The sequence below is a fragment of the Prionailurus viverrinus genome, chromosome F2 (genome assembly GCF_022837055.1).
Source record: "Prionailurus viverrinus isolate Anna chromosome F2, UM_Priviv_1.0, whole genome shotgun sequence".
NCBI lineage: Eukaryota > Metazoa > Chordata > Mammalia > Carnivora > Felidae > Prionailurus > Prionailurus viverrinus.
Window position 1 is genome coordinate 4,391,919 of NC_062578.1, and position 25,262 is coordinate 4,417,180.

The window sequence follows — 25,262 nt, forward strand, 5'->3', positions numbered from 1 at the left end:
TTTTTAACATGTGGCTTATATCAGGATAGACGTATGTTTTCAGAATAGGTTTTATATAGGGGTGCCTAGGTGGCTCAGTCTGTTAAGCGTCCGACTCTTGGTTTTGGCTCAGGTCATGATCTCACGTTTCCTGACATTGAGCCCCACGTGGGGCTCTGGCTGACAGTGCAGAGGCTGCTTGAGATTCTCTTTCTCTCCTTCTCTCTCTGCCCCTCCCCTGCTCATGCTCGCTCTCTCTCTCTCAAAATAAATTTTAAAACATTCTAAAAAACAATAGGTTTTCTATATAAATGGATGGGAAATGTGTTCAAAATGGATACAGGTATTATAAACATATGCAGATGTGTATTAGGTATATGTTGTTGTTTATAGAAATATTTCACCATTGTATTATTAAAGTCTGACAAGTGAACAAGATTGTCATGTATCTATTAATTATTATGTAAATTAATCACATAATCATGGTACATAAATATAGTAAAATAGCAATTTAAAATGATTCAATATCAATTTTACTTCATTGATATATTTGGGTAAAGATAATTAAAATTTTCTGATAGTTCATAGCTCACTCACTGAGCAACAACTTCAGTGGTTTTGAAACAGATGTTTTGTCTAGACAATGACAAGCAAGTGGATTAGAATGTCAAAAATCTGAGTTATTCATTCACAATTTCAAAAATAACTAGATCCCAAAAGAATTAAATAAGCCAATTGATAATATAGCACTTGGAACACATGGTAAATGCTCAAGAAATGTTAACTTTTTATTAGTAATATTAGTATCAGTTTAATAAAGGTTATTTACTTAACATAAAAGGAAAGGTCTCACTAACTTAAAGTCAACTGATGCCACCTTAATTCTCACTTATAACTTATTGGGTTGAGGATAGACTCAAGGTAGGGAATATTATAAGTGGAAATATTATTTAGAAAGCTATTGCAAAAACCCAAGTGACCAAAGAATGAACTATAAGAGAGGAGGTCAGGTGGTGAAATGGAAAAGAAGCATTATTTGCAGCAAAAACTGGTAATACAGTTAGGGTAAAAAAGGAGGAGAGAGCAGAAAAAAATCGGAGGAGGCTCTGACTTCCTCCTTATAGAAGGACCTTGTTATGGACTGTATTGAAGGGAGTTCAGTTGCAAATACATTCAAGATGGGTTTTTAACATGTGGAATCGGAAGAACTGTGGGTCATCCAAAATGAAATGTCCAACATACAATCCGATCCCCAACTTGGAATTTCAGAGAAGATGACACTGTTTAGATTTATTGTTATATAATCACAAACAGTCCGTGTGTGTTATTTGTGCTGCAAAATTTTCATTTAACAAATGCTGTGTCACTATTTCGTTTTTGGCCTCGTCTACGTATTATCCCAGCGTCTCACTGGTAAACATCCCGTCGTGTAGATGTGCTCAAAACTGCTTCAGGACTATTGCTGCACATTTGAATACTATTGGAGAAGCAGAATTCCTACACCAAGAAGGACTCTTGAGAGTATCCAATTCCACTTTTTTAAGAAATGAGAAAGTTAATTCTAGTTATGGGTAAGTACGGTATCCAAAGTGGCTGAGATCAATAAAGGTAAAAGCATGATGACTTAACCCAGGCTTTCTCCCACTGTCTCACACTGCTAATGTTCAATATAAACATCTTGTGTCCTCAGTTAGACTGAGCCATTTTCACAAGCAAGAAATGAGTCAGAAGAACATACAGTGAATTATGAACTTCAGAACACTTAACGGCATATCAATATATATAGGAAGCGTTAAAATAAATCATGTTTTGGATCAAAATTGTGAGGCTTTTTTTTTTTTTGGTTTAAAGCAATATGTGTAGCTTTCATATGCCAAATACTATCCAGAGACAGAAGTCTGCAGATCTGTGTAATGTTCGCCAATGTAAAATACTTCGAGGACAGCCTAGGGGAGAGGCTCTCAGTAAATACTGTATCAGCCTTAAAGGCTTTTAAACATGTATTAAAACTATTAAAAATCGATTACATCTATGGAAAAAAAACTCCTTAAAATAATTACACCTTGCGGAAACCCTTTTTTCTTTTGCTATTATAAATGCCTTACTTTGAACATCAACTCATTCAAATGTATGGTGTATATGTGTATATATATATACACATATATATATATACACATATATATACATATATATATGTATATATATATACATACATATATATATGTGTATATATGTATACATATATATATATACGTATATATATATATATATATATATAGAGAGAGAGAGAGAGAGAGAGAGAGAGAGGCCTTCCTATACACATATATATATATAGCCCAGATTTTTGCTTTCATTGTTGTTGTTTATTTTCATTATTTTGGATTACTTTCTATGGTTATATACTCCAGTACAGGATGGAAACTCAAAAGGCATGATCCTCTTTGTATCACTTATTACACCCTGAGTGGAGTTACAACATTCCATAACTGCTACATTGGGGCAGGAAGATTGGAAAATCCTCCCATAATGAACTGTCTTTTCCCTTTAATTAGGATGACTGGTGAATGAAAGAGCCTAAGTCATAAAATGTTCCGTAAGTGATATTTTATATTGACACATTTCCTCCTATTCTGCTAATTTTGGCTGTGTGAACACACGAACACACACACACACACACACACACACACACACACACACACACCGCTTGTCTTAAATCTTAAATTTATTCAAAACTTAAAAATGTATGTCTTCATATTTTTTCTTCTCTTTATAAAAATATTTCTAATATCATAAAATTTATTTGGTATGAGATGCAAACATAAATTCATCTCCCCTTATATTGACATATAAATGTCTCCAGAGTGAAAAACATAATTTTTTTCTTGACTAACTTCTTTTTTTTGTCCTACTTTAACCCTGTAGCCCGACTTTCTACTTTCTGTGCAACAGAGAAGAATAGTGGTAAATGCTATCTATCACTGTTTTGAAATCTGGTGAATAGAGTGATTAATACACATGAATCTAAATGTTTTACTGTTAATGTGTATATATAAAATGGGTAGTTAAACCTCAGTCCACCACAATGAAATTCTTATGCTGGAGATTCTAAAATATTGACCGCTGTGATTGTAGTGTTTGTGTGCATGTGACAGAGCAAAACAGAGAGACAGACAGGGAGAGAAGAGGCAGAGAGAGAATATTTGTTTTTGTGTCTGTTTGTTTAGTGGTAAAGATTTCTAGCATTTCTAAAACATAAAAGATATTAATATAAATTTTATAGTAAGGTTTTTTTCCAAAATGCCCAAGGATATTTTCCCATAGATCTCACAAATAGTTAAGCAGCAGAAAAAGGACCCCATAAATTTATAAAAAGATACAACTGAGGTGCCTGAGCAGCTCAGTTGGTTAAGCATCCGGCTCTTGATTTGGGCTCAGGTCACGATCTCAGTGTTTCTGAGTTCAAGCCCTGCACTGGGCTCCATACTGACAGTGTAGAGCCTGCTTGGGATTCTCTTTCTCTGTCTCTTTCTTTCTCTCAAAACTAAACAAACCATTTTTTAAAAAAGAAAGAAAGAAACACAACTATCACAGATTTTAAATCAGCAAAAACATGAACTCATAGCAAACAGAGAGAAAGGCTAAGATTTTGTAACTTTAAGAAATTCTATATAAGAAAGAATTTCTGATCCTCCTAGAATACATGTGTGGCAGTTACTAGCTACATTATTATAATTTTAGGAATAATATTCTACAGAGAATGCATCTTTACAAGACAGTATAATAAATATGTGAAGATTGATGTGCCATTAATAAAAATCTGCACTTTATAAAAAATATCCCAACAAATAGAATATTTGGAAGTTTGATATTTTAGGAGAATTCGCAAGTAGAAGAGGATAAAAGTATTGTGCTCTATGATGGAAAGATAGTGATATTTCTAAGGATGTGATTTAATTACATACATCTATTTTTACCCAGGCCTGTATTTATAATGAGAAGAGTTACCCAATATTTTTATAGACCCATAAGAGCTCAAAGGAAAAAATAAATCTGCAAAACCCTATTTATGAAATCTGCCCATTTCTAAGGAAACCAAAAAGCAGGCAAAGCCCAAAATAGTGCTCCATATGCTCGTGGCTGAACTCATTTATTTCCACTGCTGACTGTCAATAAGGCAAAAGCTCCTCAAAAGCCCTGATGTCAGTTCACGTGTCGCCATGTGCTATGCCTTCTCGAATGCCCTCCCACGTGGAGAACACGCCCGTCCGCCATCACAGCCTGTCTCCATTTCCATAACCAGGGCTGAGGTCGCCTCTTGAGTCTGCCTACAGACAGACTCTCTCACGTCTAATGCAAACTGAGTCAGTGAAAAATTTAAAAAAGGATTTTATTTTTTGTAATACAATGACAACTTTTTTTAAACAGTCACCATTGATAACCAACTGGAAGAGGGCTCCAGCTAAACCACCAGACTGATGCTGAAAGGTAAAACAATGCCAAATATGTTGGCCAATCATAAATGTTCCTAAATATTGAGATATTTGTTCTCAGAGTGGCGGATCTCCCCTAGAAGTGTGACTGATTGATTGATTGATTGATTTTTCATTTTACTGTAGAACTAAATACACTAGGTTGGAGCAACCAATACATGTTAAATTCCACTTATTTAGCTATGAATGTATCTTATATTCCAGATTCCACTTTCATTTAGCTATGAATGTATCTTATATTCCAGAATTTTCAGTTACTAAGAAAACATGGTATATATTTATTTGCAAATCCTCGCCATTTATGTTCACTTTTGGCTCTGGTGTTTGATACCCTTTCAGGTAGTTTACACTTCAGAGCTTAGATTTTAAAAATAAAATAATTGTGGGGTGCCTGGACGGTTCGGTCAGGTTAGCATCCGACTTCAGCTCGGGTCTTGATCTCGCGGTTTGTGAGTTCGAGCCCCGCGTCGGGCTCTGTGCTGACAGCTCAGAGCCTGGAGCCTGCTTTGGATCCTGTGTCTCCCTGTCTCTCTGCCACTCCCCTGCTCATGCTCTGTGTCTCTCTCAATAACAAATAAATGTTAAAAATAATAATAATAAAAATAAATAAATAAATAAATAAATAAATAAAAATAAAATAACTTTGAGCTAATATTAACATGTTTGACTAGAAAGAACATATAAGGGACCATATAGGGTAGTGAGGCGAATCAGTTAGGACTAGGAGTAGAAGCTGTCAAAGACACTGATGTGGGTTGTATAAGGAGCCACACTTACCAATGACCGTGAGAAACATGTTGGCCGCAACAAGGCCAAATGAGTTCCGAGCCACACATTCATACTTTCCTTGGTCTGCTTGCCCTGCATCATAGATGGTGAGCACGCCTTCACCACTGACATGGAATTTACCACTCTCCGTAATCTGAACACCTGCCTAGGGAGCGGAAAGAATTGCCACGGGAGGAAAATGTGATCGTTCAAAAAATAACACCTTACATTTTGTTTGATATAGCCTCATTTGTTCCACAAATATCTGAGCACTCACTGTGTCAGGCACTAGAGGTAATTTATGAATACAATGAAGAGAAGAAAAGAGAGAGGAAGTGCTTGTCAGGAAGCACAGTTTGTCTCCCTCTCTATAATAAATATGAAACTCAAAATTCAATTATGTAATTATTTCCTATTATGATCATTTTAAAATAATTCCCATGAAGGAAAATATACCGTTTATTCATATTTTTCTTCTACAAAAGCGTTCTGACAACAACAGTAAAAATAAAATTTGAAAAGAAGGAAAATTTTCGTAAATCTACAACCTAAAAGCATCAAAGATATTTTCATATTACGGATTTCTCTTCTATTTCTTCTTCACATGTACTCATAAGCTTTATGTTGCTGCAAAGTTTCACATATCGGTGTTTCTTAATTAAAACACTACCTTAAGAAGAGAAAATGACTACATTTCATATGAAATATTATTAAACTGTATTCAGTTACGGACAGCCTGGGTGGCCCAGTCGATTGAGTGTCCGACTTTGGCTCAGGTCATGATCTCAAGGTTCATGAGCTCGAGCCCCATGTCAGGCTCTGTGCTCACAGCTCAGGGCCTGGAGCCTGCTTCCGATTCTGTGTGTGTCTCTCTCTGCCCCTCCCCCACTCACACCTCTGTCTCTTTCTCGCAAGGGTAAATAAACATTAAAAAAATTCTTAATGTATTCAGTAATTATTAGTATGCTTTATGTACTTTTCATTATTATGTCATTAACTTTAAAAAGTTTTTTAATGTTTATTTATTTTCGAGACAGAGAGAGACAGAGGACGCAAAATACTTGCATGAACTGCAAGATCATGACCTGAACCGAAGTTGGACGCTCAACCGACTGAGCCCCCCGGGCGCCTCTATGCTGTTAACTTTTAAAAAGGAAAAGATATTGGCTTTCTGGGACTGCACCGGAGTGGAGCAGGGGTAGAGACGCTTCTCTCCTACCTCTCCCCCGGAAACACAGGAAACTGAGAATGGGACCTGCTGTTTCAAAAGAACTCAGATCCCAGTGATGGCCAGTAGGCCCGAATGTAACCAGAAAGGTTCAGAGTGAAAAAAATGCCTTATAGGTCTTCAGATGCTCACAGTTGTCTTTGACCACTACTAGAAAACAAGTCCAAGGTGACCGGTGGCTGGTAGGTAACTCAGGGCAGGCGAAGGAGGAAGAAGCAGGACCTACCAGATGGAGGGTAGGTGGAAAACCACCAGAAGTACAGAAGGGGTAAGAAGTGAGCAGGTGCACAGGCAGTAAGGCCCAGAGGGTCTCTTTCCTTCAGGACTGCCTCCCTCCACTTCCTCTTGCTGGACCATCATCACATCTTTGCAAAAAGCACTCCTTTCTGCTGTCCTTACATATGGCCAGACCCCTCAGGCTATACCTATAGTTCTAAGTTGTTGCTTAGAGTCTCTGAGCTATCAGGCAGATTTCCCATAAATTCCTGATCTCCTTATTTTAGGTAGTTTTTGTTGCTTGTAGCAAAAGTAGCCTAACCCACAGCCATTTTAAACTCATGAATTTAGGATCACTATAAAGATGAAATGTGATAGTGTATAAAAAATGTCTGGCATATAGTCAACCCTCCATCAATTCATTTGGGATTTGAAGCTACCTTTTAGAAATTAGACTGAGCTATTTTGCTGATAAGATTATATGAGAGAGCATTTAGTATAATGCCAAATAAGGCTTTAGAGACTGACCAGAATGTGTATTTTCCACTTCCTATTTTTAGTATAAAAATATTCGAGTCATCTCCTATTACATTCAAAAGAAATTATACAAACTATTCAGACGATTTGAGAGTACGTGAGCCCAAAGTTTCAGCTCTGAGATCACGATAAACTTGCTTTGTACAGAGAACCACACGTGATGCTCAGCCACAGCACAAAAGGGAGCCACCAAAAATAAGGCCTTGTTGCTATTTGGCAACAACAAAAATGAACCAAGCGTTTTCGGAAAAGGGCTTTGCAACTTTTCACCAATTTTACTTTTTGTCAAAATCCTCCGTAAAAACTGACATTCTTATGTATGCACCATCACTTATTTTTGAGAACATCAGAATCTGAGGCCAATCATTTCATTTGAATAACAATCTTAAAATGAAAGAAACAATTACATTGAAAGGATATAGCTCAAAGAACCAAAGGAAGTAAAAGACAGAAATGAGAAGCTATTTGTTTTACAGTCGCTGAGGTCTTGACCTACCGGAGGGTTTTTTTCGTGTCCCTTTGCTTTAATACCAAGCTTTTCACTCTTTTCTGTAGTTAATGCCCTACTTTTAAGCCACTTCTGAGTTATTCATTCAAAATTGTTTCTTGCTCGTCACTAAAACTTCTAATCTATATAAGACAAAAGCAATTTTTCCTTAGAAGAATTTAGTTATGCTTATGAAGCTTTCGTCACCAAGCAAATGAGAAAGGATAAATTTTATCAAAGCCCTGAGCCAAAATCAGATAAAGTCGCTTAAAAGATGAACAAAAAAGAAACAGGAAATAAACTTGCCTCGGTGTAAAATGTATTCCTCGCTAGCAAACATCACAACAGTAATAAATCAATGTGAGAATCGCTACCTGTTTTCAGTAGGTCAATACATTGGTCAGTGTTTTTAATATTACTCTACTTTTAGCTGAGAGCCTACCTTATTCCAAGTAATCACGGGCTGTGGTTCTCCTCGAGCATGACACGAAATGTTTATATTCTTGCCAACCTGTATACTCGTGTCCTGAGGTAGTTGAGTAAACACTGGGAGAGCTGTGGAAGCGAATCAAAATGACGTCATGTCAATATCATTTTTTGTCAGCGTGCTTCATCCAAGTCAAATGGTATAGACCTGGATATGACATAGGCTGGCCATACTAGTTTTTTTAAAAAGCAATTACTAGGACATCTGAGAGAATAATAAACATCAAAGCCGTGGTACCCAGGATAGATACGAGAACAGAAAAAAAGGAAGAAAACTATACACAGCCTCTATCCTTAATATTTTAACCCTAACCTTTAACCTTAAATATTTGTAGTATTTACTTCTTCAGCTAAGTAGTGGGTACAAGCATTTTCATTATTCTTTTTCAATATCTTTTCATTAAGTCTAAAAGAAAGATACATGGTAACATCTAAGATATATTGCTGGCTAAAATAAAGCGACTCAATCTTACTTTATTTCCTCAAAAACCAAACTATTGTGTCTTACCTAATATAAAATAGATTGTTGGAATAACCCTAGAACTACTAAAGAAATTGAATTCCTAACTTTTTTTTAATCCTCGGACATCAATCTTTAGGAAAGAATTAAAATCTCTTTACTAGAGAATTCTATCCAACATTCAATCTTTTCTAGAAACTAAAAGAGGAGGGTATGTTTCCAGACTCTTTTTAGGTGGCTTACTTTAATATCAAAACTAGGTAAGACAGTGTCAAAATCAAAAAAGAAAAAGAAAACCCTACAGACCAGTACCTCTCATGAATACAGACACAAAAATCATTCATAAAGCACTGGCAAATAGAATTCATCAATATTAAAATGTTATTTCAGAAGTGCAAGACCGGTTCAGTACTTGAAAAGCAATCAATGGGATGTACCATACTAACAACTAAAGAATAAATGTCCTGATAATTTCAATTGGTGTAAAAAGCGTTTCGCTACTTTTAATACTCATTTATGATTAAATAAAAGGTCTCAGGGGGCGCCTGGGTGGCGCAGTCGGTTAAGCGTCCGACTTCAGCCAGGTCACGATCTCGCGGTCCGTGAGTTCGAGCCCCGCGTCAGGCTCTGGGCTGATGGCTCGGAGCCTGGAGCCTGTTTCCGATTCTGTGTCTCCCTCTCTCTCTGCCCCTCCCCTGTTCATGCTCTGTCTCTCTCTGTCCCAAAAATAAATAAACGTTGAAAAAAAAATTAAAAAAAATAAAATAAAATAAAAGCTCTCAGAAAAATAATAATAGAAAGCCTACACAACTTGAAAATGAACACAGACAAAAACCTACAATAAACATGCTACTTAATGGTGCAGGAGTGAATGTTTCCCCTTCAGATAGGAAACAAAGCCAAGAATCTCTTCTCTCAGAACTCTGATTCCACATAGTGCTGGAAGTTATAGCCAGTGTAATATGGCAGGGAAAGGACACAGAAGACATACAAATTGGAAAAGAAGAAATAAAACTGTCTCTATTTGCCGATGATATGTGTCTACCCAGAAAATTCTAAGAAATCTACAAAAATACCTCAAAGTGAGCTGAGTAAGATCGCAGGATACAAGATAAATGTAAAAAATATCAATTATGTTTACATATTCAAGCAATAAACATATATACACAAAAACTTAAAAAAGAATACCTTATACAATTTTTCAAAATTAAAATATTTGCATATATAACTAATAAAACATGTATAGCACTTGTATGCTGAAAACTACAAAATGTTGATGTAAGAAATCAAATGAGATGTAAATGAACGTAGAGATCTATCGTACCCATGGATTGGAAGTCTCGAGATAGTAAAGATGTTATTTCTCCACAAACTGATACTGGGTTTAACGCAGTTCCTTTCGAAATCTCACAAAGATTGTTTTTGGAGATATAGAGAAGATTATTTTAAAATGTATATGGAAATGCAAAGGAACTGAAGTAGCTAAACAATTTTGACAAAAAAGGATAACGTGAGAGGAATCAACCCACCAGATTTTAAGACTGGTTGTATAGTTATGGAAATTAATACTGTGTGGTATTGATGAATATGGGCACAGACAACTGCATCAATAGAACAGAGAAAAGAACCCGATAATACAATCACACAAATATGCCCAACTGCTATTGACAAAGGTGCAAAAACAACTTAATGGAGTCCTTTTCAACAAATGGTGTTGGGCAATTAGGTACGCAAAGGCAAAAAACAAAACAAAACAAAAAAACAACCTAAGCTTGACACCTCGTACAAAAACTGACTCAAAATGGACAACACACCTAAATATAAAATGTAAAACTATACATATAACTTTAAAAAAAACAGGAGAAAATCTTTGGAATGTAGGGCCAGGCAAAGAGTTCTTAGATCCTACATTGAAAGTATAACCCACCATGGGGCACCTGGGCAGCTCAGTCAGTTTAGCATCTGACTTCAGCTCAGGTCATTATCACAGTTTGTGAGTTTGGTCAAGCCCTGCATTGGGCTCTGTGCTGACAGTGCAGAGCCTGTCTAGGATACTCTCTCTCTCTCTTTCTCTCTCTCTCTCTCTCTCTCTCTCTCTCTCTCTGCCCCTCCCCCCTCTCAAAACTAAACAACAACAAAAGAAAATATAATGCACTGAAGAAAAAATTGAGAAACTGGACTCCGTCGGATTTGAAACCTTTCGTGTTGGGAAGACCATGTTGAGAGCATGAAAAGGCCAGTTTCCAACTAAGAGAAAATATTTACAAACTGCATATATGACAGAGGACCAGTGTCTTGAATATACAAAGAACCCTCAAAATCCAACACTGTAAGATAAAACAATTCAACTAGAAAATGGGCAAAAGGTATGACATTGCACTGAAGAGAATACACATGACAAATCAACCTGTGAAAATATGCTCAACGTCATTAGTCATGAGGGAAATGAAATGCAAGTTAAAACCACTATAAGGTATCACTACACACCCCTGTCAGAACGGCTAAAATGAAACACAGGGACAACACAAACCACTGACAAGGACGTGGATCACTCATACATTGCTGGTGGGGATATAAAATGGCAAAGCCACTCTGGAAAATAATTTAGGAACTTCCTTAACAATTTAAAGATGACACTACCCAGGCGCCTGGGTGGCACAGTCAGTGCCAGCATCCAGCTCTTGATTTTGGCTCAGGTCACGATCTCATGGTTCATGGGACTGAGTCCCGCATCGGGCTCTGCGCTGACAGGGTGGAGCCTGCTTGGGAGTCTCTCTCTCCCTCTCGTTGACCCTCCCTCCCTCTCTCTGTCAAAATAAACAAACAAACAGACATTAAAAAATAACGAAGATGACATTACCATACAATCCAGCAAGTGCACTCTTGGGCATTCATCCCACAGAAATGAAAACTTAACTCTCACTTACAAAAACCCGAATGGGAATATGTATAGTGGCTTTCCTAGTAATAATCAAACAATAAAAGCCATATGCCCTTAGGGGCGCCTGGGTGGCTCGGTCAGCTGAGTGCCTGACTTCGGCTCAGGTCATGATCTCATGGCTTGTGAGTTTGAGCCCCGCGTCAGGCTCTGTGCTGACAGCTCAGAGCCCGGAACCTGCTTCGGATTCTGTGTCTCTCTCTCTCTCTGCCCCTTCCCCACTCATGCTCTGTCGCTCTCTCTCTCTCTGTCAAAAATAAATAAACATTAAAAAAAATTTTGTTTAAAAAAAAAGCCATATGCCCTTCAACAAGTGAAAGATTAAATAGACTATGGTACATTCACATCATGGCATACTGCTCAGCAGTAAAAAGAATAACTGATAAATGACTTGATGATCAAAAGAATAACTGATAACACACAAACTGTGGATGAATCTCCAAGTAATTATGCTGAATGAAAAACACCAGCCCCCAAAGATTACATCCTGTGTGACTCTATTTAGGTGACATTCTTGAGACAACAGAACTATAGAAATAGAGAACAGATTGGTAGTTGCTAGGGTTTTAGTGGGTGGAGTCTGCAGTTTGGTAATGAGTCTGGATCTCTTTGTGTTACTTCTCACAACTAACTGTGAACCTACAATTATCTCAAAATAAAAGCTTGAACTAAAATAAGTCAACTCTGTGGACACGCAGGGGAGTAATACGCACCAAACCCGGGTTAGTGGCAAGTAGGCTGGGGCTGAGAACAGATAGAAAAGAAGAACAAACAATCTTGCAGCCTATTTGTGATGTTTATTTCTTCATTTGAGTAGTGGGCAAAGGGGTTTTCATCATTTCTTTCTTGGTGACTTTTTCTATGATTGGAATAAAAATACATGGTAACATCAAAATTTTATTACGAAGATAAAAAGATTCTGTTCTTGAAGCGAGAATCGTATTTTGTTATTTCCAAATCTTACGTTATATGCCAAGTTAGCACATGTATTTGGGTTTTTTTAAACTATGGCTTATGGATTCCTGACAATGCATGGAGGACATCTCGTGAGCACTAGTGCCTCTATTAGGCAATGACCTTCCTGACTCATCCAAGGGATCTCTAATAGCCAACACTTCACATCATGGCCTCCGTTATGTGACATCCCCTATCTCCAGCCATGTTCACCTCCTGTCTCAACAGCTACTCATTACCACCACTTATATGCCATCACTTATAATCTTTTGAAAATATCTAATACCACACCCTACAGCAAAACCTCTTCTTCCTCCTGGTGTGTCATCCCCTCATTATGACGCCATCTACATTGCTGGGAACCTTCCATTTCCTTCCTGTTGACAAACCCCATCCAGTGTCGTTCTCTTCCCTTTTCAGCCAAGACCCCTAGTTTCATCACCTCTGCCACTTTCCTTCCCAAACTCCCAACTCCTTTTACCCATTGTCCTTCTGTTCAATACACTTGCACTGTTTTCTTCGTGTCTGTCCTTCAAAATATCTGGAGTGATCATGTGTCCTGTCTTATCAGAATCAGCCTGCCTTTGTCACTTCAGATCCTATTTAACAACAACAAAAAATCCATCTCTCAGCACACCCTTCTCCTACAAAATATTAGCATTTTCTACTTCTACAAAATATTGACATTTTCTACTCCACAAGGGAAAAAAAAGACAAGCCATCAGGCTATAAATTAAAAATTTTTTTTCACATTTATTTATTTTTGAGACAGAGAAAGAGAGACAGAGTGTGAGCAGGCGAGGGGCAGAGAGACAGGGAGACACAGAGTCCGAAGCAGGCTCCAGGCTCTGAGCTGATAGCAGAGTCTGATGTGGGGCTCGAACCACGAACCCTGAGATCATGACCTGAGCCGAAGTTGGAAGCTCAAGGCAACTGAGCCACCCAGGCACCCCAGGCGCCCCAGGTGTAACTTCCTACACTCCACTTCGTAGAGGTACTTCTCTGTACTTCTTAACTACCCTTCTCTCCTCAACTAAACTGAAGAAATACCTCTTCTTGCCGGAGTCTCCGTCAGATTTTGCGAATCCCATCCCATCTTGCCACCTGAGAAACCTTGAACCATCTGTTACTCTCTTCCAACTTCCTGGCTTCTTCCTTTCAGAAACATAGGCTCTCCCCTTGTTCTCCCATAGCCCTGCTGCGTCTCCACTGACACTTTTTACTGCTCTTCTTCACAAGGAAATTTCTTAGAAAAAAATAGCGTCTGTGTCTCCACCTCCCCCCTCCCCTTTACTCTGAAGCTTACTTCCGAGAAGGGTTTGGTTCCCTCGATTGCATGAAAATTGTTGTTCTTCAGGTCCTTAAATTCAGAATCTTAAAAAAAAATCAGTCTTTACTGAAAGCAACTTTTTGTAGCTTTTGACCCACTTGGTCACTTTTTGGAGATAATTCTTAGCTGCTGGTATTCCTTTCTCCTCTGGGTTTTTGTGTCATACTGGCCATTTGTAATGGTATAATTCACAGCTTTCCTTTCTTTTGCATTATGAGGAATTCCTATCCTTGGCCTTCTCATCTTCTCACTCAACACACCCCCTTGGTTCTAAACGACTTCATTCACAACCATAGACAACACAACTTAGCCTCATGCTCACAAAGACATCTACATTCAGTCCCAACAAGCATATTAAATGCAACTTTTTCCAAACTGTACTCATTATCTCTCCCCTTTTGCTAATTTATCTGTCCTTTTTTGCTATTGAACCAGCACTGTCTTCATATATTATAAATAATAAAAAAAAACCCACTTATCAGTTATAGATGTGGCAAATATCTTTTGTTCCTTTTTTTTAAAGGTGAATGGAAGACAAAAATTTTAATGTGGATGACTTTATCGATCTTTTCCTATAGTGGATTTTATATTTTGCTCTAAAAGTTCTGCTGTACTACTATCATAAAAATCTTATTTTTATTCAGAAATATTATATATTTGCTTTTTAATATTAAAGTTATGTTTAAATTTGGCATTGATTCTGGACTATCGAGTAAAGTGAAGATGTCAGACCATTTGCCTATCACTATTTATTGAGGAGAGCTACTTTCTGTAGGTGAGCAGCACCACCACTGTAATTAATATGGTCTTTCTTGGGGTGTGTGAATGGCTCAGTCAGTTGAGTGTCCAACTCTTGATTTCAGCTCGGGTCATGATATCACAGTCATGGGATCGAGTCCACCATCCAGCTCCGGACTAAGCATGGTGCCTGCTTAAGATTCTTTTCTCTCCCTCTGCCCCTCACCCCTGCTCCTGCTCTCTCTCTCTCTCTCTCTAAAATAAAAAATAAATACATAAGGTCTGCCTTTCTGTTCCACTGATCAATTTGTCAATCCCTATACCAATAACACAATATGTTAATTACGATAGATTTATAACATCTTGCTATTAGAGCATTCCTTGCTCTTTCATATGCAATTTTAATCAATGTTTCATCCCCCACCAGGATTTTCACTGCAATTGCACTGACCTATAAATCGACCTCGGAAGGACTAACATCTGTACAGTAGGATTTGTCCTCTTCAACTTCTTTCAACAGAACTTTTTTTCTACAAGTTGTTGCACATCTTTTGTAGATTTATGTGTTTGTTTTAAATTTCATTTTATTGTAGTAAAAACACTCAACACATGATCCCCCTTCTTAATAAATTATTAGTTAGTTACTAGTCCAAGGGTATATAAAGTTTCAGTCAAGCACGATGAGTAAGCTCTAGGGATATGCAGCCCAGTACTGTACATATAGTCAAAAATAGCATATTGTTACATTTATTTTTAACTACTTGATACTTTCTTGCTATTTTAAGAAGTATTATTTCAGGGGCACCTGGGTGGCTCAGTCAGTTGAGCATCTGACTTCAGCTCAGGTCATGATCTCATAGTCCATGAGCTCGAGGTCCAGATCAGGCTCTCAGTGCAGAGCCGACTTCACATCTGTCCTCTTCTTTCTCTGCCCCTCCCCTGCTCATACTCTCTCAAAAATAAATAAAACATTTAAAAAAGAAGTATCATTTTAAAACTAAAATTAGGTATTCTGTTTATTGCTGACATGTAAAAGAAAAATATTTTTACTTGTTAAGATCAACCAATGATCTTGCTAAATTCTTAGTATTTCTGATAGTATGTTTGTAAATTGTTTTTCAATTATGTATGAGGAAAATCCTGTTACGTATAAATAATAAAATGTTATGCATTCTTTCTAAATCCACAACATTTGTTTCTATTTCTTTTCTTTCTGCACAGGCTAGGACCTTCGATTACAGTGTTGAGTAAATGTAATCTCCTTTCTACTCCCAAAGGAAACAATTCTAACATTTTATCTTGAGAAACGTCATTTTCAAAAGTGTTATATACATTATACACAAAACGCTTTTTTGTAGAAAACATTTCAATTGTTTATTTCCGTATTGCTAAGATCTTTTCTTAATAATAGGTGATAAATTATTTTATTTACATTGGTTAAAATCACAATTTCTCCTCCATTGATCTATTAATGTCATTGAATTCAGTTGGTCAATATTTTGTATACAGATTATTCTGAATTTTTTTCTCATAGTGTCTTTTATTAGTTAAAGTTGGGAACTACTACCTGTTCTATTCTTTGTAAAGAGTTGGTATAAAACTGAATTGATCTTAAAACATTTATAGAATTTGTCTGCAAAATAACTGCCAGATTTTTTTACTCTTCTCCTACCTTTTACTTAAAAAATTAATTTGTTGACTTTCTAACGTCATCTTTTTCACCTTTCTGATCTGAAACTTACGATCATATTTTTATTTTTTGAGACTTACCCTTGACATTTTGCCAGATATATAAGAGTATTATACTACTTGAATTCTAAATAATCACTCTCCTAAGTGATATTCCATGGTTAGGTAGCATTCATTTACGTGATTGTTATTCAGTGCCACACTATAACAATTACAAGTATTAATATTTGATACAGAAAATATTTTAATATTACCTTCGTGTTCAGCAGTTTCTTTGTTCGCCTTTGCATTGTTTTTTGGATGTCAGTCATTCTTTCGAGATCTTTTTGTTTTAGCAAGTATAGCCTTTAGAAATTTCCTTAAAGTAGTATTATAGTTGCAAACATTCTCAGTTTACTGAAAATATCTTTATTGAGCCCTCATACTTGAAAGATTGATAGTTATACAATACCAGATTTACCGTTATTTTTCTTGAAACACTTTGAAGATTTGATTCCAACATCTTGTGGCTTCTACCGCTTCATAAAACTACTCTATGAACCTTGATGTTAGTTTAATTGATACAGGTGAGCTGCCTTTTCTCTCTAACCGGTAATCCCACCACTGGGACTACCCATTGAGTGAGGAAACCATATCAGCAGAGGCTATGGAATAACCAGCTGTGAGAAGAAAGAAGATTGGCTAAGAGGCCGCAAGCTGGAGCTGGGTCTCCCGTCCCCAGGATCTGAGTAGTAGCGGAACCTCAATATGAACTCTGAATAATATACATATAAGGGTAGAGAGCTAGCCACGCAGGGGACCCTGATAACCAGGCAAGACCTGGCGGCAACAAAATCAAAGAGGGTCACCTTGCCATCGGCTTCCCATCAGTGAGCCTGTCCCTTCCTTTCCGTTCCTTCTGGGCCATCACTAGGCAAGAAGAATTGACAGATGAAGAAGAAGAAAGTGTACAAAAACAAACTAAACGTTGCCCTTTCCCAGTCCCTACTCTCAGACGGACAGCCCAACCTACTGGAGTCACCTGCCCAGGCCTGCACGGAGAGAAGGCGAGGGAAAGAACTGTGTATACACTGTGAGATTCAAATAGTGAAAAGAAGAATTGGAGACTTTTGGTCTGGTAGCATGAGGGTGGCAGTTCCATTTTTTCTTCAGAAATCAATAAACAGGGAGGACGAGAGACAGAAATGTATTGCTGTTTTTTTTTTATATAAAACTACAAGCTTCCTTTTCAGTAAAACTAGGGAAGCACTAAAACCCACTCCACCAAAACAGCTGAAGGGAGGGCTACCTAAAGCAGAAAAGACCAAGCAAAGCTGTGTGTGGAAGCGGTCATGACACGGGTCTCAAGACGGGCCAGGCACACACACCTCCTGACCGGGAAGACATCTCCAGAACAAAATCTGTGTTATATGTACCCGCTGTTATTTTTCATAGGTCTACCCAGTTATTCCCAAATGTTTCATTGAGTCGTTACCTTTTCTTCACTCAAAGGAAACGCCATCTTTTTCATACATGACATCCCCATATGAACGGAAATCAACCTGTGGATTATATATTTTGGCTTAATGTACTAGCGAGGCACTGTTTTAATTTCTGTAGCTTGACTGTATATTTTATAACCTAGTGTGATAAGTCCTCCTTAATTATGGTTCCTTTTCAGAGTTTTCCTGGTTATTCTTTCTTGTGTCTCTTGGCTAACTGTAATTATTTGTCTCCCTAAATCTATATTAAATGATATAATGACAGCAGAAATCCTTTCTTTAGTGAAAATATTTATATCATTCCTCTCTTAAGCAGGATTCTGGCTAATGAGTTCAGTAAAGGAAGAGTTGTTTGATAACAAATCCTAAAAATTCACTAAAATATATCAAAGGAAAACTATCTTGTCTATCTATGCAAAAATCTAGGGATGTATATCTATTTTATCATGTTGGAAAAATGTCTATTCAGACCTATGTTAACTAACAGTTTTTAATGAGAATAAATGCTGAATTTTATCAAGTGTCTTTTTAGTATCTATGGAAAGAATCATGGTTTTTCTTCTTGAATCCATTAATATGATAAAATATATTAATAGCTTTCCTATTATTGCACTCTCTTTGAATTTCTGGAATAAAACCCACTTAATTATGGACTAATATGTTTTTCATGTGCTACTGGGTTATTTATGATTTCAAATTATATTTCTTTATTTACATTCCTAGATTTTTTGCATAGATACACAAGATAGTTTTCCTTTGATATATTTTAATGAATTCTTAGGATTTTATTTTCAAGCTTATGTTTGTGTTACTAAGAATATTTTTAGTGTGTTTATTAATTTCTAACTCCTAAAACCACTTAAGCAGCATTAGAATTTTTGTTATTTATACATGTGATGGTTTTCCTTGGGAAAACACATAACCACACACTCTTATTGGAGGGAACTCTTTTGCAAGTTTAATATTCAGAATAATTAACATTCTATTCAGCCATGCTGCCGAGTAACAGCTGTGTATCTGCACTGCTGTGATCCCTGCCAACATTTTTTCTCCCCTGCTATATTCTGTTTATATTTCTCTCTCTTCCGGAATTCGTTTTCATTAATGATATGTTTCTATAAAATTACTAGTTTCATCCAGTGTTTATATATATTTGCATATACTTGAGCAAAATATTAGTGGAAAAAATAAAACTATTGCATAACTAAAGGTTAGCAGCATCTCTGGAGGGAACGCACACCACTGAGAACACAGCAAGGGGCATAAAGGATAGACATGAAAAAGGCTAGCAAAATGATGTGGCAACAAAGTTTAAAGGGATTAAAAAGAAAAAGAAAAGATCTATAAATCAGGCAAAGAAGATCCAACAGATGAGTGCAACTCAAACACCCATGAATCTCAGGAACACTTGACACTTAAAAATTATGCAGAAGCTCCAAGAGCTTTTATTTATGTTGGTTATATGCAGCCATGCTCACCATAGTAGAAATTAAATCTGAGAACTTCAAAATTTATTTACTTATTCAAATATTGCAGAAATAAACTCATACAATAGTCAGATAAATAACACGTCTTTGTGACCATTAATTAATTTTCCAAAAGTAAACACTTCCCCAAATCTCAATATTTGAAAACTGCTTTTGAGTTCAATCTCTTGTAATTAGACATTTTAGTTGAAGTATATGAATAAAATATGACCTCACAAAGGTAAGTATTTGCAAAATGTGGGGATATTATTTATTTAAAAAAACTTTTTGAAGATATTTATTTATTTATTTATTTATTTATTTATGAGTGAGTGAGTGAGTGAGAGAGAGAGAGAGAGAGAGTCTGAGCAGAGAGGGGCAGAAGTGGGCTCTTCGTTGACTGCAGAGTTGTAGAGAGCCCAACGTGGGGCTATGAGAACATGACCTGAGCTGAAGTCCAATGCTCAACCAACTGAGCCATCCAGGCACCCCAAAAATGTAGGGATATTTTAAGATATTTAACACATCATTGTGAAACATATTTGATACTATAGCAAAATTTGATAATTGACAGCTTCTTTTGCCTATTTCTTTCACCATACATCTACTAGAGGGCCAAGATTTAATAAAAGTAGTGCTTTCCTCCTGTTCTATCAGTAACATTGTTAAATAAAATTATTATCTTTTTCCCACTGCAAGTGAAGAACATACAAATTACTAGTACAGTTTGGTGCCACTGCTTTGGTCCATGCGAAGGCTCTAGCATTTTTACCCACCATTATTTTGGTGCCATCAGTGCACATGTCAACCAAGTGGAAAAGGCAAATAAGACCTTGATATTATAAGAGTTTTAACCTAAACCACCGCCCCCTGGAAGGGTCTTGGAAATTTCCTCCACTGGCAATCCACAGAACACACTTTGAGAAACACTTCAATACACACAAAACGGGGTCTACAAAATATTTTTCAGGGGTAGTTATTGGGAAAAAATATTGTTAATAATTTCAGAGATAAAATGGTTCCACTTGTTACACATTTACTTGAATTCATTAATTCTTCCATTCCCATTGTCATGGATATTCAGGTCACCTAACATATCCCTTGACTATAGCCATAGTTCTAATTGTTTCTTATTTTTAATGTTTCTTTACTCCAGCATTTGCCTATTCACTTTAGGCTGATTAATATTCTACATAATAGATGTGGTCAACATTTGGAAAGTTCCATGGCCTATAGTCAAGATCTGATACATTCGAACTCAACCAACCATCCCAAGCATTTCCTCCCTACAGCCCTCTCCTCCACCCTATTCACATAGTGTACGTTCAACACACAGGGCTCTCTGTTCACTAAAAAACTTGCCCGTAGTGTTTCTACATCTGTGCTTGTTGCTAATGATACTTTCTTAGCTATGGCTATTTGATACATTTATCAAATTCCTCCACATCGGTCACCTATTAGATTAAATGGTCTATTCTAATATTAATTTCAACAGTGGTATCTTATGATATCTTACCGAGTGGAGGAAAGGAACCCTCCTTAGGGAAGGAGCATATTTCTAAATTGAGATCTAGAAGGTCGATGGGAGGCAGGTCATTGAGGTGGAAGGATGTAACAATGTGACCAAAAAAAGGATGACACTAAAACCATTAACTTCAGCACTGTCGTGCTATATTTTATTAGACTACAGTGCATTGATTTCGTATGTCCTCCTTTCAAAAATGATATTAATGTAAAAACCTTCTGATTTTTAAAATAGTTGAATTTGTTGAAAACCAACTCAAAAGTAGTTTTAAATATTCCACAGAGCAGCTTTTGGCATTTCCTCTTAGAAAGAACGAACCGAAGAAATGGGGCTTTCCAAGGGCATGGCAGTTCCCTTCACCTTTCAATAGCGTTTTCAAATCTTCCCATGCATTTCCGTAGCTATTTGCACACCTTCCCTAGTATCTTTTTACCTCTTCATAGAACCTCAACTTCCATCAAAAAAAAAAAAAAAGAGATAATAATAAGCATTTGAGAAAGGAATAAATACTAGATTGTACATAGATATTAGCTCCGTGTAATCTTGTGTCTATGTTCCAGCATCATTGAACACTTCAACACTTCCTAATATTTCTTTTCACATTTATATTGCTACATCCAGACAACCTTTGTCTCTAGGTTTTATATGTGTTATCTAAATATGCGTTACCTCTGAATTTAGATCCAGTACATCAAAACAAATTATAGCAAATTTGTGAAGACAGGAACTTATATCTAAATGTAAACTACAGTTTAGATAATATATATACATAGTAACTAAGTTCCTTCATTTCAACATAAGCCAGTAACTAAAAAGAAATTTCCACAGTATTTAATAACAACCATTTTTCATTCTTACTTTGGACCTGTCTTTTAAAATGTAAGCCTTGAGTTTTCCTGTTTTTTTTTAACATGTCATTTAATGATAAATTATGGACCAATAACCCAACCTCATTCCAGAATATTACTATTTTTGATAAACCAAACTACTGTATTTCATGATGACTCTGAAACAGAGTGTCTGCAGTATATCTCGATAACCCTAAGAATAAAAGATACATCAATATTAAGACCACAGTTCAGCCCATTGGCTGTGAGAAATGTATATTTCTGTGAGTTAGTCTCCAAAGGTAGAGCTAAGTAACTAGCTTTGCAAAAAAATGTTATAAGAAAACACAAAATAATATTTTTGGAAGAAAACATGATACTAATACTTATCACTAATAGAAATTAAATCCTCAGGTCTTTTTTTTTAACAATTGATTAGAAGAAGGTTATCAAATTTGCAATTTCTTAGATCTTTTTTTTTAATTTTTTTAAATGTTTTATTTATTTTTGAGACAGAGAGACACAGAGCATGAGCGGGAAGGGGCAGAGAGAGGGGGAGACACAGAATCTGAAGCAGGCTCCAGGGCTCCGAGCTGTCAGCACAGAGCCTGACATGGGGTTCAAACTCACGAACTGCGAAATCATGACCTGAGCTGAAGTCGGACGCTCAACTGACTGAGCCACCCAGGTGCTCCTTTCTTAGATCTTCTAAACTAAAAAATACTTAAGTAATAAGGTTCCGGAGGATGTGTGAAATCAGACACATACAGAGGCGCTCTCTTCAGGTATGTAGACCCAATCACAGCACGCATTACCTTTGGGTTTTACAGTCAGCTGGACAGACGCTTTTTTCACTCCCAATGGACTGACTGCCTGACACTCGTATTGGCCTTGGTCATGATGTGCCGCGTGGTCAATTCTCAAAGTGCCAGAGGAGAGAACTGTATGGGGACCTTCCTGAGGGAGCTGCCCTCCTGCAAAGAGAGAAAGTACTTTGTATGCCATCGTTATGGCTCAGAGAGCTGACGGCTAGAAGTGTGTCGGGTGCTGGGTAAAGGTTGGGATTCCTCCAGAAAGCCTCCATATCCCACTATTGGGACCATGCCCCCTACCACTGCATCCTGGAATCTGGACAGCCCCTCTTGACCAGCCCCCAAAAGGAGAAACTGATCAGCCCCGTAGCGAATCCCTCCACCTTCACGTTTGCTCCTCAGTTATATTTTCCACAGTTAGGGTGCAAATTTCAAAACCAATCTTATTCCAACATTTACCCTTGCTTACAGTGGCTTCCTACTCCTCTTGGAATAAAAGCTAAAATTCCTAAGAGGGCATGCGAGGTATTGCACAGGCTAACCCAAGACACCTATTTCTTCACCGCCCCCCCTGCCCCGCCATCCCCCCACTTTTTATTTAATGCAGTGAAAACAAGGCAAAAATTGGCTAGGAGAGGAATTGTTCTGCATTTGTTTATTTATTTTTTTTTTCAACATTTATTTATTTTTGGGACAGAGAGAGACAGAGCATGAACGGGGGAGGGGCAGAGAGAGAGGGAGACACAGAATCCGAAACAGGCTCCAGGCTCTGAGCCAGCAGCCCAGAGCCCGACGCGGGGCTCGAACTCACGGACCGCGAGATCGTGACCTGGCTGAAGTCGGACGCTTAACCGACTGCGCCACCCAGGCGCCCCTGCATTTGTTTATTTTTTAACAACAGTTTTTATTCCTAGAATCCCCCAAAATACCATTTTTCCTAAATATGATTTTCAACACACGTATGCAATATTTAGCTTATGACAACATTATAGAATTATAACATTTAAGGTGCTGAGACAGCATCTGGAGAATGGTGGCACTTGTGACACTCGGGCTGCTAACCCTCACAGCCATACTTCAGGCCAACATTGCACTTTACCACCCCTGAGCTTAATACTGAGTTTACACTCCTTGCGGCCACTAACAAGTTAATGGGTTTCCATTCTCAACTATTTCAGTGACAATCTGTATCTTATGAAGTGTTTTGCTCTACAGGGAAAAGTAACAGTGAACCTTTACTATGGACACAAATGAGCCAAATACTCTTCTATATGTTTATGAGTATAAATCCATTCAAAACCATCCCCACAACCACCCTGTGCCTTCGGCAGTATCTTCAATCACTCCCAGCATATGGATGAGAGGACTCTGGGAAAAAAAAAAATACAGTTAACGTACGTACCCAAGGCCGTGCAACTCGTAAAGAAAAGGAGGGAGACGTGAATCTTGGCTTTGCCCTTCGCAGTTCACCTCTTACCCACTCTACTCTTGTAAAGATGAGGGCAAAACTTTTAGCCAAAAGCAGTTCACAAATGTTGACGTGTTTAGAATTTAACCTGGTCACCTGAACTAATATGAAAGTAATTCCAAGACCGGCAAAATCTTGGAGGAGCTCTGATCTCAGAGACTGTAGGCCTTGTTGTCTAATGCCCCAGGGATCACCAGAAGTGCAGGCCCCCTCAGAGGCACCCCATACCCACCCCACACTTAAAAGACGGCAGCTCACTTTTATCCGCTTCATATGCTAGAGTTTCACTTATGGTTGGTTTCACTGCACTTAACAGTTCCGTTTCGTACTAAAAGAGAATTCTGCCACTTTAAAAAATATTTAAAACCACTGAACTGTCCAATAATTTCATCTTAAAATCAAGAAACTAAGCAAACTGATGGTTGCTAGAGAGGAGGTGAGTGTGAGGAGGAAAAAAAAAAAAAATCAGGGAACTGAGGCCCAGAGAGGATTATCTAAGGAAAGCCACACGTTCAAATGCTGAAACTTAACACTTACGAAAAATTATGATGACCTATTTAATCCGGAGACGTACCTATAATATTTAGTTTAAACTGTCTTTCATCCTCTCATAAAAGAAGGCATTTCTTTCTTCCCACAATACTTGTGCTTATGCTAATTAATACCTGCTTTGGTCCAGGCAATTACTGGAGGTGGGTTGCCTTCAGCCTCACAGAGAAATTCGACAGAATGTCCTTCTAGCGCCATCTGATCCTTGGGAATTCTTGTGAATTGTGGAGGAGCTAAAGAGAATGAAAAAGTACGTCAAAGTTAAAAACTACTCCATAAATGTTTAATACCAAGAGGGGAAAAAAAGGAAATAGGTTTAAATATGTTGCTTGGGGCACCGGGGTGGCTCAGTACGTAAAGCCTTGGACTCTTGATTTTGGCTCAGGTCACGATCTCACGGTGGTTGGAAGATCAAGCCCCGCACGGGGTTCTGCGCCGAGCACGGGGCCTGCTTAAGATTCTCTCTCTCCCTCTCCCCCTCCCTTGCTCAGACGCATGCACGTGTGCGCACACGCACAATTTCTCTCTCTCAAATAAATAAGTTGCTTCACTGGAATTTGTTTCCAATTATTTACTCAAAAGCTACTAAGAGTATGTAGGTGTTTGCGTATGTCTGTGCCTACTTGTAAAGAAACCAGAAATACACATACCTGGTTTGCGAGGCAGAAAAGTGGTAGTTAATAGGAAGGAAGTATTTCTAAATCTTATGGAATCTGCTTCACGTGTTGTTTATTAACTGTGATAGACCTATATAAAGCTACGGATTGTATTTGAACCATTAACAAAATTGTTTCCTCCAAACTTTCATAAACATGATGAAATTTGAAACAAGTC

At 37.5% G+C, this 25,262-nt stretch overlaps 1 protein-coding gene across 1 annotated transcript in view; it reads right to left on the reverse strand.

Annotated features, from left to right (window-relative positions):
• The window catches only part of PXDNL (peroxidasin like), a 353,529-nt gene that overhangs the window by 82,846 nt on the left and 245,421 nt on the right, over positions 1–25,262 (reverse strand). Inside the window, exons 11-14 of the mRNA XM_047842831.1 lie at positions 24,545–24,661; positions 22,415–22,573; positions 8,148–8,260; positions 5,247–5,403 (exon numbers count right to left, since the gene is read on the reverse strand). Coding sequence (XP_047698787.1) covers positions 5,247–5,403; positions 8,148–8,260; positions 22,415–22,573; positions 24,545–24,661 — 546 coding nt within the window. The remainder of the gene's footprint in view (positions 1–5,246; positions 5,404–8,147; positions 8,261–22,414; positions 22,574–24,544; positions 24,662–25,262) is intronic.